This window comes from Hevea brasiliensis, chromosome 3 (assembly GCF_030052815.1).
Source record: "Hevea brasiliensis isolate MT/VB/25A 57/8 chromosome 3, ASM3005281v1, whole genome shotgun sequence".
Lineage (NCBI taxonomy): Eukaryota > Viridiplantae > Streptophyta > Magnoliopsida > Malpighiales > Euphorbiaceae > Hevea > Hevea brasiliensis.
Genome location: NC_079495.1, coordinates 104,973,875 through 104,987,113, shown reverse-complemented (window position 1 = coordinate 104,987,113; position 13,239 = coordinate 104,973,875). Strand labels below are relative to the sequence as shown.

At 35.2% G+C, this 13,239-nt stretch overlaps 1 protein-coding gene across 2 annotated transcripts in view; it reads left to right on the top strand.

Moving 5' to 3' along the window:
* Positions 1–201: 201 nt before the first annotated feature.
* LOC131178743 (protein DETOXIFICATION 24-like) overlaps positions 202–13,239 on the top strand; it is a 55,926-nt gene continuing 42,888 nt past the window's right edge. Inside the window, exons 1-8 of one of the 2 annotated variants that reach the window (XM_058144401.1) lie at positions 202–589; positions 664–1,205; positions 1,327–1,413; positions 1,520–1,576; positions 1,664–1,902; positions 1,989–2,107; positions 2,444–2,530; positions 2,725–2,913. In XM_058144401.1, coding sequence (XP_058000384.1) covers positions 209–589; positions 664–1,205; positions 1,327–1,413; positions 1,520–1,576; positions 1,664–1,902; positions 1,989–2,107; positions 2,444–2,530; positions 2,725–2,802 — 1,590 coding nt within the window. In that variant the 5' untranslated portion in view covers positions 202–208 and the 3' untranslated portion in view covers positions 2,803–2,913. Of the gene's footprint in view, positions 590–663; positions 1,206–1,326; positions 1,414–1,519; positions 1,577–1,663; positions 1,903–1,988; positions 2,108–2,443; positions 2,531–2,724; positions 2,914–13,239 lie in introns of those variants that run through there. The other variant, XM_058144402.1, reaches the window with a different exon arrangement.

Below are 13,239 nucleotides of genomic sequence, written 5' to 3'. Positions count from 1 at the left end.
CAAGAGTAGAAAGGACTCGTATTTGGACTACATCCAAATCGAAAATTGTATTTATTATTAGAAAAATGCTCTTGTTGAATCGGGTTTGTCATTTCACTATATCCAATGAAATTAGATTTACAGGTGAAGACGAGTAGAAGTGGCTAGGTCCCTTTCAATGTTTGTACATATAAGCAAGTTCCAACTTCCAACTACCAGTCTGGCACATATGTCTGCAAAAAAAATGTCTGGCATATATGAATTGGAAGTTTTTTCAGTTTTTTTGGAGCAATATGAATTGAAAGATAAAAACTTAAAGATCAAGAACTGGGTTAATAATTTTGGCACACCCTTGTGCAGAACTAAGAACGAATCAGTGGAACAAAGGCTTCTGAGATCAGAAGAACAAGACTCTGCTAATTTGACAAGCAGGATTTGGACAGAGTCTAAGAAGATATGGAGGGTTGCCTTCCCTGGAATGGTGGCTAGAGTGACTTCTTTCGGAATCATAGTGGTGACTCAGTTTTTTCTTGGTCACATCGGCGAGTTGCAGCTAGCTGCATATGCAATTGAACAAACCTTCTTCGTGCGATTTGTTATGGGGATAATGGTAAGATTTTCGTCGTCTTTTAATTCTTTTTCAGTATGCATATATATTCAGCATAAAGACGTTGTCTTTGGCAGATTGGCATGTCAAGCGCAACTGAAACATTATGCGGACAAGCATTTGGAGCTGCACAATACCACATGTTGGGAATATATTTGCAGCGATCATGGATCGTTGATCATACTCTTACGACGATATTGCTCCCTCTCTTCATCTTCGCCACACCAATTTTGAAACTAATTGGGCAGGAGGAGGATATAGCAACAGCAGCTGGAAAAATCTCTCTATGGTTCATTCCTTTCCTCCACAACTTTGTGTTTGACTTGACAATGCAAATGTACTTGCAATCCCAGATGAAGAACTGTATTATTGGATGGTTTTCTGCTATTTCCTTCGTGATTCATGTATTTTTGAGCTGGTTTTTTGTGATCAAACTTGACTGGGGGATCAATGGAGCAATGGGTGCATTGAACATTTCTGCTTGGTTAATTCTCATTGGACAATTTGTGTACATTTTCGGAGGGTGGTGTCCTAACACTTGGAAAGAGTTTACCACTGCTGCCTTTTCCGATCTCCTTCCCGTCGTCAAGCTCTCAATTTCCTCCGGTTTGATGCTTTGGTGATTATTCCAAGTTTCTTTATTCCTTTCTACAATTTTATCTTAAAAGCAAAAATATTATATGTGCATTTCTAATTATTATATCAAAAATTTTTTAATTATTTATTTAATTCTTTGATAGCTTAGAACTTTGGTACAATTCTATTCTAGTACTTGTGGCTGGATATATGAAAAACGCAGCCGTTGCAATATCAGCTTTCTCCATTTGGTAAGAATGAATCAGCCTTGTATTGTACTAATTAAATTTAACTCTTTAAGACGAAGGAATTTTCTTTGTTTTCATCCATCTAATTAGAGCTAATTTCTTGTCACAGCCTTAATGTCAGTGCGTGGCAATTTATGATCTGCCTTGCATTCTTAGCAGCTGCAAGGTATTGCTTCTTACTTACACCACCTAGATGAATGGTGAGACCCACTTATATAATAGATGAGATCCATATAATTTGTAATTTGCACAGCGTGCGTGTATCGAATGAATTGGGGAGGGGAGATGCGAAGGCTGCAAAATTTGCCATTAAAGTCGTTCTTTTCACTTCAATATGTATTGGAGTGGTATTCTGGATTTTGGCGTTAATCTTCGGTCGAGAAATTTCATATATTTTCACAGAGAGTGAGGAAGTTGCAGATACTGTTTCAGACCTCTCCGTTCCACTTTCATTCACTTTGTTATTCAACAGCATTCAGCCAGTACTCTCCGGCAAGTATATCATTCTCAAAATCAAACCTCTATTAAATTAGGTTTCTAGTGAACTTCCAAGCCCTAAAATACCTAAATTTCTGCAGGAATAACTGTAGGTTCCGGTCAACAAAGTGTTGTTGCATATATTAACTTGGGAAGCTATTATGGCGTTGGCATACCCTTAGGAGTTGTGCTTGGATACGTCGCTCATCTTCAAGTCAAGGTAATAAGTAATACTGATTGTCCAAGTAAAGTACACAACTCCAACTTCGAAAATATTTTTATTATCCAAATTGTGAGGCGCATTTATCACTTGACTAAGCATGCAAGACTCAAAATTTTATCTAATTTGCTAAATGTATCAATCAAGCCACAAAAACAACTTTTTTGCAAAATAGGATTAGGATTAGGCTATGTACATCAATCCCCTATAAAGCCCATAAACGTGGGATGTTTCACACATTAGGTCACTTGTACTGACTACCTGACTTGTGCCTGCAGGCAACCTACTCCATTTTTCCATTTTTTTTTTCTGATATAGTTTTCCGCCGTGGTTCAGGGTTTGTGGATTGGAATGCTGTGTGGAGTACTAACGCAGACAATTATCTTATCTTGCCTCGTATGGAAGACTAATTGGGATGAGCAGGTTTGTAAATTAAAGATAGATTTCAACAATTTCTTACTAGACCTAATCGTTTCAAGATACAAACATGTGTGGGATTAGAGTTTCACCATATATCCAATATCATGGATTCATACTAAAGCAGAGTCTATGCTAAAATAGCAATTAAAGTTTGGTATGCATTTGACTAATTTGACGCAAGTACTTGCTTTGTGTAGGTAAAGAAGACATCAGAACGTCTCAATCGTTTATTTTTGAATCCATCAAAATCTGAAGATAGTTCCGCTAATTCTTAATATAAAATTTATTGGAAGCAACATTGTTTAAAATATGTGTTGGAAAGAATATGAAATTTCCTTAAACAACTATTTTTATCTTTTTTTTTTTTTTTTTTTTTGAGAACAACAACTATTTTTATCTTATATGCTCTCGTTTTTTGCATTGAAGTCTCTTGGATCTTTATTTTTTTTATTTGCACCATTCATGGATTTTTTTTTTAAACAGCTATTCTTTATCCAGTGAATGATAAAGTATCAATTTTAAACTATTAGGGGAGAGATTGTAATTTGTAAAATTCAAACTCTGCCATCCACCCTTAAAATTCCCAACTTTATCATTAGTCTCTTAGATACTAATTATAAGATAATTAATAATAATTTTAACGTGGAAAAAAATAATATGCTTTGAATTTTTTTTTTAAAAATGGATCTTCAATCAATTTAGGTCAATTCTACATTTTTAAATCAATATTATTGATTAATTATTTAATCGAAAAGACATATCCCACCTTAATTGAAAGATTCTTGTAACGCCCTCACCAAAGGTAGTCCGTACATTTTACTATTCCGACGACTAATGTCTGTTTGAATAATCAGGGTGTCTGGAACTACACTTAAACTATAGTGAGGAGCCATAAATTAATGAAATAAATATTAAAAAAAATGTAGGAAAAATTTTGAGAAAATAAAATAAAATTTAGAGAATTTATTTATTTGGTATAAAATAATAAAAATAACCCGATGAGCACCAGAAGGCATTTTGGTCATTTCATCCCTAGAGGTGAATTTTGACCTAAATGTCAAATTAAAAATTGAGAGAATAAAATAATTAACATAAATTAAAAATTTATGAAATGAATTGGAAAATGAGAAAAGAAAAGAAGAAAAGAAAAGAAAAGAAAATGAAAAAGACTTATGATATAAAATAAAAATAAAGTACAATAAAAATATATATATATAGACACAAGATGACAAGAGCCAGCAACCATCTTCTTCCTCCCTCTTCTCTCTCTCCTTGGAGTTGGCTGTCATTGATGTTCCCTTCCACCATTTTTGTTTTCCTTAAAGCTTGGTTTTCTAAGTTTTCTCCTCACCGAAACCTTAACCTCTCTTCATTAAAAATTTAGCCCACTCCATAAGGAAGCTATAGACACCCATTGGAAGCAAGAAATTTGAAATTAGGGAAGCTCAAGTAAGGTTAGTGCACTAATCCCTCTTCTTCTCTTTATTAAACATGAAAAGCATGTTTAGCCAAGCATAAATATCATTAAAATAAAAAGAAAATCTAGAGGAAAGAACCCTTGAAATTTTGGCAGCCATGGAACTTAAAGTTTGTTGCTTTTAAGTGATGAAAAATGGTTCCATGAGAATGTGTGATGAGTTAAAATGTTTGGGTGTTTGATTGTATAGTGTTTGTGAAAATTTAAAACTTTGAAAACTAGGGTTTGTGTAAATGCTTGAGGAATTGGTGAAAATGTTGAAATTGACCTATTGAGTTGAGATTGTTGCTTATAGAAGTGTATTGCATACAAATTGAAGTAAGGAAGTTGAAGGAATTGAGATATTGGGAGTGTTCAATTTTCTGCAGGTTTGAACTCTATGAGTCCAGTGGGTTTATTGACTTATAACTGAAAATGTGTGACTCCAATTGGTATGAGGGCAATTGGAGGTGAAATTAGACTCAACATAGCCCATTTTTCATGAAGAAACTATGCCCAAATTCTGTCTAAAACTTGACACAAATACTGCCCAAATCCGGATTACCCTGCACCAAACCTAGAAAATGACCAAATGAACAGTACGTGTTTATTTGGTCATAACTCTCTCTATACTGGTCCAAATGACCTAAAATTTCATCAATGGAAAGCTTAGACATAGGGCTACACTTTTCATGAAGACCACTTGACCCAGTTTTGCCTTTAACCAAATCAAATTGTTAGCACAATTTCAGTCACTAAAACTGCCAACCCAGAAAATGACCAAATGAACAGTACGTGTTCATTTGGTCATAACTCCCTCTATACTAGTCCAAATAACGTAAAATTTCATCAATGGAAAGCTTAGAAATAGGGCTACACTTTTCATGAAGACCACCTGACCCAGTTTTGCCTTTAACCAAATCAAATTGTTAGCATAAGTTCAGTCACTAAAACTGCCAACCCAGAAAATGACCAAATGAACAGTACGTATTCATTTGGTCATAACTCTCTCTATACTGGTCCAAATGACCTAAAATTTCATCAATGGAAAGCTTAGACATAGGGCTACACTTTTCATGAAGACTTGACCCAGTTTTTCCTTTAACTAAATCAAATTATTAGCACAAGTTCAGTCACTAAAACTGCTAACCCAGAAAATGACCAAATGAACAGTATGTGTTCATTTGGTCATAACTCTCTCTATACTGATCCAAATGACCTAAAATTTCATCAATGGAAAGCTTAGATATAGGGCTACATTTTTCATGAAGACCATGTGACCCAGTTTTTCTTTTAACTAAATCAAATTGTTATTATAAGTTGAGTCACTAAAACTACCAACCCAGAAATTATCCAAAATACTGTTCCTTTAGTATGCCTGACCAGTTTTGGCAAAAATGCCATAACTTGGTCTCCAAAGTTGCAAATTGAGTGAAACTAGTGCCAAAAGTTTTATAAGACATAGCACAGCAATTTTTATGTTTTGACCAAGCTCTAGAAACCATTGCATCCTAGGGAAAATATTAGCCAAAATTAGGAATTGAAATCTGGAAAATGTTAAGTTGAACCCAGAATGCCATTTGATACCTATGTGTTCATTTGGCCATAACTCCCACTAGGAAATTGCATTTGAGATGTGACAATATGATCTGAAAACATGATACTTAGGGCTACAACATTGATTTAGACACCTTTGCCAAATTCTAAGTGTAAAGACCCTAAAAAGAGAGTCAAACATACTGCCCTAAAGTTGGTTATTGTCCTTATAGGACTGAGAGTCCAGGTTAATACATTGACTACAACTCACTATACCAAGCTTGAAAATTTATGAAATTGTACCTGGGAGTCCCTAAGACATAGAGGAACATATCTTGTGAAGGAACCTAAGTCTAAAAATGACCATAAAATGATCAAATGACTAGTCAAAATTTATTGACCAGAAATTGTAAATTCTGGACAGCTTAGAGGCAAAGGGACCAGTTATGGTTTTTTGACCATAACTTGAGTTCTATAACCCCAAATTCAGTGATTCAAAAATTGAAATTCAAGTTTAAACATAGAGGAGCAATTGTTATGAAGGAAGTGTGACTAAATAGACATCCTAACCTAGTCAAATTCCTAGATAAATATAACACATCAACATGAACCTAAAGAAAGGTTCATGGGAAAAATGCTATATATGATAATAAAATACTCATAAGGATAATTAAATATTAAAAATGATATGAATATGTAAATTGAGACTAATGTCCTATTAATATGAAATTAATGGTACTAATGAACAGTACCAGAAAATAGTAACAGTGAATAGTACTAAAATAATTAAAAATATTTAATTGCCCATAGTATACCTAGACTTATTTATTTAGTTTGGATAAATTGGTATACCAATTAGAGACTACAGATAGCAGTATTGCCTACCGAGAAAATCATGAACTAACAAAATATGTCTGGTATGATTATTCTACAGGCTATATACCTACTTACTGGCCATTGTGCCTACTTTATTTCTGGCTTTACAAGCCTGACAGCGGGTCTCGTGCCCGACAGCTGGACTCGTGCCTGACAGATGTATATTGGATAGACATATGGCTGTTTAACCAGTATACACTCGTGCATCCAGCTTTTATAATTTGTTATATGTTTCTTGGGCACTGATAAAAATTAATTGAGACTTAAAATATAATAAGTAATCATAAAAGATCTCGATAATGTTAATTGTTTTCAAAGTGTAATAAAAAAAAATGTAAAAGACCCAGAAATTATAAATTGCAATTATTATTTCAATTGTTAAATTATTGTTATTATAAATTATACACCACTAAGCGTTATGCTTAGCGCGTTGGTTTTCCATCGCATAAGTACTGGAGATCAACAACCATCACAGCAACAACCGCCACAATAGTGTTCGGACAGAGTTTCGACCAGATCTGCCACTGTCCAGAGTCACTTCACCAGTCTTTTGTATTTTGGTAGGGCCCATGTATAGACTAGTATTTTGGTTCATTACTCCTAGTCATGATGTATTTCATTTTGGACTTGTAATTAAACTTTGAGATTGAAATTAAAACTTGTAATTTATTATCTATGAATTTCTATATGAATGCAATAAATGATACTTCATTTTTAAATCTCATAAATAATTATAAATGATATGATACAAGAGAATATGATATGGAAATATGTGAAATGAATATGAATATGTTAACAGGTGATAGTGGAACCCGCTAGATGCTAATAAAACAGAGGAGGATATGTCCGAGTCTCCACAGAAATAAGATATAAAAAAAAAAATTTCTACACATAAATTACCTGATTTAAATGTCATTAAAATTTACAATAGACATGACAAGACAAGATAGGGTGCTCCGGCACCGAATGTGGCACTTCTTGCTTGGCTATACAATAGACGGGTAAGGGGCATCACATTTAGTGGTATCAGAGCCTGGTTTAGGCGGTCCTAGACCTAGATAGATAGAAAGCAATAGTTGCATCACATGCATGAGCCTTTAGATAGAGTCGAGGTGACACTAATGCAGATATATGCTTTGTCTGTTTTATAGGATTGATGACATCTGATCCTTCAGAGCATGGACCTCCAGGACCGATAGAGGAGGAAGTAGAGAGTCACGCACCCGCACCTGCTCCTAGTCGAGGGAGAAGTGGTAGTAGAGCAAAGTCATCTCGAGGTACTGTGAGTAGGGCATAGCAGGCCTTTTATGAACAGATGACACATCTATTCCGTTAGGTCACAGGAGCCATTCCTCAGCCACAGCCACCTCCACCTCCACAGCCACAGCCACCACCACCACCACCACCACTGCATGCCCACCTCCACCCCACAACCAGAACTTTGTACAGATCTCCACTAGAGAGACTGCGAAAGTATGGGGCAGTTGACTTCAAAGGTAAGAGGGATGATGATCCAGCCGCAGCAGAGTATTGGCTGTAGAGGACAGAGAGGGTATTGCAGCAGTTGCACTGCACCCTAGAGCAGCAGTTGGAGTGTGCTCTGTCACTGCTACAGGAGGATGCATATAGATGGTGGGTGATAGTATCTAGAGTGGTACAGCCTGCACAGATCACTTGGGATTTCTTTCTGGCTGAATTCAGAAAGAAATACATCATTCATGTGTACTTGAAGGCCAGAAGGAGAGAATTCTTGGCATTGAGACAGAGGCAGCTGACAGTCTCTGAATATGAATGGGAATTCGTGAGAGTTAGCGGATATGCATTAGAGTTGATGCTGACAGAGGTTGATAAATGCAGAAGATTTGAGGACGGATTGAATGACAACATCAGGATGATAGTGAGATCTCACCACTTCACAGATTTCTCTCTGTTGGTAGCATCAGCCCTTGATGTGGAGAGAGTCAGAAATGAAGAGCAGTCCAGAAAGGATAGGCAACGCAAGAGAGGTCCTGGACAGGGCCAGTTTAGTGCACCAGCTACTAGTAGTAAGAAGCATAAGGGTTCACAGAGCCAGACACAAGGCCAGAGGGGCCAATCTGGAGTACCTATAGCTAGTTCCCCGAGTACAGTAACAAGAGAATCAATTTCAATGCTAGAATGTACCCACTGTGGTAGGATACACAGAGGGGAGTGTCGACTGTTGACTGGTGGATGTTTTAGATGTGGGTCTACGGATCATTTCATACGAAGTTGTCCACATGGGAGTGCTCCCACTGCACTACCACCGACTGAGAGGTCTGCCCCGACAGTGTAAAGCGGTAGAAGACCTATGAGGCTTGAGACAGCTGGTACATCACAGAGGGCTTCTGAGACTACAGAACGGCCCGAGGTTGGAGTAGCACCTTGTGTGTACGCTATGGCTCGAGAGGAGCCAAATCTGGTAGACGTTATCAGAGGTACATTTCCTAATTATAATACCTTTAAGTATGTATTGATAGACCCTAATTATATTCACCCCTATATATACATTGTATCTCCTGTTAAAAAGAGGATACCGAGATATGGGTTAGAAGATGACATGCTTGTCACCAACCTTTTGAACCATAAGGTTATGGTAGATTATCAACCGAAAAGGATCGTATCAAAGATAATAGATGGAAATGAGAAGGAGGCTGTATATGAGATGAAAGAAGATGAGTACAGAACAGGTTGAAAAAAAAAAAAAAAGAGAGTTTGTCTATTGGGATTATACCGTGGTGACTATGCAATGCTCTTGATGTTTGTGCTGTAAGCTGCAGATTACAGTACTGACTTGAGACTATTGTGTAGAGCTACGTATTTCCAATAGTAAATCGAGATAAGGATAAGATTGTAGAACTGGGATTAATAAGACAGACAAAAGAAAAAGTAAAGTATTATAACACAAAAAGGCGAAAAGACAAGGAAATAGCTGTCCCTCTATTATTTACACTATGTAAATTTCGAGGACGAAATTTTATTTAGAGGGGAAGAATTGTGACGCCCTCACCAAAGGTAGTCTGTACATTTTACTATTTTGACGACTAATGTCTGTTCGGACAATCAGGGTGTCTGGAACTACACTTAAACTATAGTAAGGAGGCATAAATTAATGAAATAAATATTAAAAAAAATGTAGGAAAAATTTTGAGAAAATAAAATAAAATTTAGAGAATTTATTTATTTGGTATAAAATAATAAAAATAACCCGATGAGCACCATGAAGGCATTTTGGTCATTTCACCCCTAGAGGTGAATTTTGAGCTAAATGTCAAATTAAAAATTGAGAGAATAAAATAATTAACATAAATTAAAAATTTATGAAATGAATTGGAAAATGAGAAAAGAAAAGAAGAAAAGAAAAGAAAAGAAAAGAAAAGAAAAGAAAATGAAAAAGACTTATGATATAAAATAAAAACAAAGTACAATAAAAATATATATATATAGACACAAGATGACAAGAGCTAGCAACCATCTTCTTCCTCCCTCTTCTCTCTCTCCTTGGAGTTAGCTGCCATGGATGTTCCCTTCCACCATTTTTGTTTTCCTTAAAGCTAGATTTTCTAAGCTTTCTCCTCACCGAAACCTTAACCTCTCTTCATCCATAAGGAAGCTATAGACACCCATTGAAATCAAGAAATTTGAAATTAGGGAAGCTCAAGTAAGGTTAGTGCACTAATCCCTCTTCTTCTCTTTATTAAATATGAAAAGCATGTTTAGCCAAGCATAAATATCATTAAAATAAAAAGAAAATCTAGAGGAAAGAACCCTTGAAATTTTAGCAGCCACGGAACTTAAAGTTTGTTGCTTTTAAGTGATGAAAAATAGTTCCATGAGAATGTGTGATGAGTTAAAATATTTGGGTGTTTGATTGTATAGTGTTTGTGAAAATTTAAAACTTTGAAAACTAGGGTTTGTGTAAATGCTTGAGGAATTGGTGTAAATATTGAAATTGACCTATTGAGTTGAGATTGTTGCTTATAGAAGTGTATTGCATGCAAATTGAAGTAAGAAAGTTGAAGGAATTGAGATATTGGGAGTGTTCAATTTTTCTGCAGGTTTGAACTCAATGAGTCCAGTGGGTTTATTGACCCATAACTGAAAATGTGTGACTCCAATTGGTATGAGGCCAATTGGAGGTGAAATTAGACTCAACATAGCCTATTTTCCATGAAGAAACCATGCCCAAAGTCTGTCCAAAACTTGACCTAAATACTGCCCAAATCCGGATTACCCTGCACCAAACCCAGAAAATGACCAAATGAACAGTATGTGTTCATTTGGTCATAACTCTCTCTATACTAGTCCAAATGACCTAAAATTTCATCAATGGAAAGCTTAGACATAGGGCTACACTTTTTATGAAGACTACTTGACCCAATTTTGCCTTTAACTAAATCAAATTGTTAGCACAAATTCAATTACTAAAACTGCCAACCCAGAAAATGGCCAAATGAACAGTATATATTCATTTAGTCATAACTCTCTCTATACTGGTCCAAATGATGTAAAATTTCATCAATGGAAAGCTTAGACATAGGGCTACACTTTTCATGAAGACCACTTGACCCAGTTTTTCCTTTAACCAAATCAAATTGTTAGCACAATTTCAGTCACTAAAACTGCCAACCCAGAAAATGACTAAATGAATAGTACGTGTTCATTTGGTCATAACTCTCTCTATACTGGTCCAAATGACCTAAACTTTCATCAATGGAAAGCTTAGACATAGGGCTACACTTTTCATGAAGACCACTTGACCTAGTTTTGCTTTTAACCAAATCAAATTGTTAGTACAAGTTGAGTCACTAAAACTGCCAACCCAGAAATTGTCCAAAATATTGTTCATTTGGTATGCCTGACCAGTTTTGGCAAAAATGTCATAACTTGGTCTCCAAAGCAGCAAATTGAGTGAAATTAGTGCCAAAAGTTTTATAAGACATAGCACAACAATTTTTATGTTTTGACCAAGCTCTAGAAACCATTGCATCATAGGGAAAATATTAGCCAAAATTAGGAATTGAAATATGGAAAATGTTAAGTTGAACCCAGAATGCCATTTGATACCTATGTGTTCATTTGGCCATAACTCCCACTAGGAAATTGCATTTGAGATGTGACAATATGATATGAAAACATGATACTTAGGGCTACAACATTGATTTAGACACCTTTTCCAAATTCTAAGTGTAAAGACCCTAAAAAGAGGGTCAAACATACTGCCTTGAAGTTGGTTATTGTCCTTATAAGACTGAGAGTCCAGGTTAATACAATGACTACAAATCACTATACCAAGCTTGAAAAATTATGAAATTGTACCTAGGAGTCCCTAATGAAGGAACGTAAGCGTGAAAAACACAAGTTTATACCATTGAATTCAAAAATTTTCACCTAGGGTCACATGCATCATGCAAGATTTATTTTTATCTATTTGATTTCAATGATAAACAACATATTAAAACTCTTTTAATATGTTTTTGGATCTGTATTTGCCATTTAAGATTTTAAAATTAATCAGATTAATTTTAGAACCCTAGATTAAATCAAGAACGATTACACTAACCTCTTAATGCACTGCAGCGTGTCTGCGCCTTTGAGATTCGTCTTCAGGACACCAGATGTTGTCCCTCTAGCTTGTCCACACTAAGAACACCTATGGCAGCCCTTGAACAGCTTCTAAAGCTTTTTCTATTAATTAGAAATTCAAGTTCTGCCTTTTAAGAGATTAGAGATGTAAACAGGACACTAGAAACAATTTCTAGCGTTCTTAATTCAAGAGATTGATGGCTAATCTCTTTGAATTGATGAGAGATGAAGAAGAATAGATGAAAAGCCTCAAAGTGGCATGACAAAGGAGAGGAGTGGCTGCTGGTTGTTTTTCTTTTCATAACAACACTTAAATAGCTAGGTTAACACATTAAACCCTTGCCACATGTCACCCTTTAATTAGCTGTAGGTTTAAGTGACCCAATCACATTGTGCCAAGTGTCAAACCTATATTTAATCTTGATTTTAATCATCTTACATGATTAAAAAACATTTGGCAAGCTTATGTGTAATCCCATGTGTCACCATCTCATGGTGCCACGTATCACACTGTGAAATGACCAAAATGCCCCTGTGTCTTAATTTTGAGTTCTCAACCCAAAATAATTATTTCTCTTCTTCTAATTAATTTATATCAAATATAAATTAATTAATTAATCTCTATTAATTAATTTATCATTAATTAAATTCATATTTAAACACTTTAAATATAAATTTAATTTATACTACACATCCAATAATCTAGATTTGGTTTCAAGTCATGCTAGGGACTTTGCAATTTAATTACAAACCAAACCTATTTAATTAATCAATTAAACTCTTTAATTAATTAATTAAATCATATTTAAATAGGTGATAACTTGTGTATGTGTGTGACTTACTAGGCTCATCACTAATTGGCAATGAGACATGATATCAACTCTTAATATCATCAGAACTCTTTCTTACCATAAATGATTTCTCTAAATCATTTTATGAACCTCATAGACTATGGTTAACACCTAGCATAGCATGCCATGGCCACCCAATTAGTAATAAAGTTTACCTTAAATGAACCTATAATCATATGTTACCATGCACTAGAATCTCTCTGTTACAAAATCTCAACTCAAGCTGGAGTCATGGTTTATGTCAAACTCCATTTGCTATGAATATTATGTTCTCTTTTAATTCCAGTTTATGTCAAACTCTTTTCTGAATAAATCTATCTGTCCTGGCCAGGAACTTGAAACATCAAGAACAATTAAATGAACATAGGATTTTATCTCTATTTACTTAG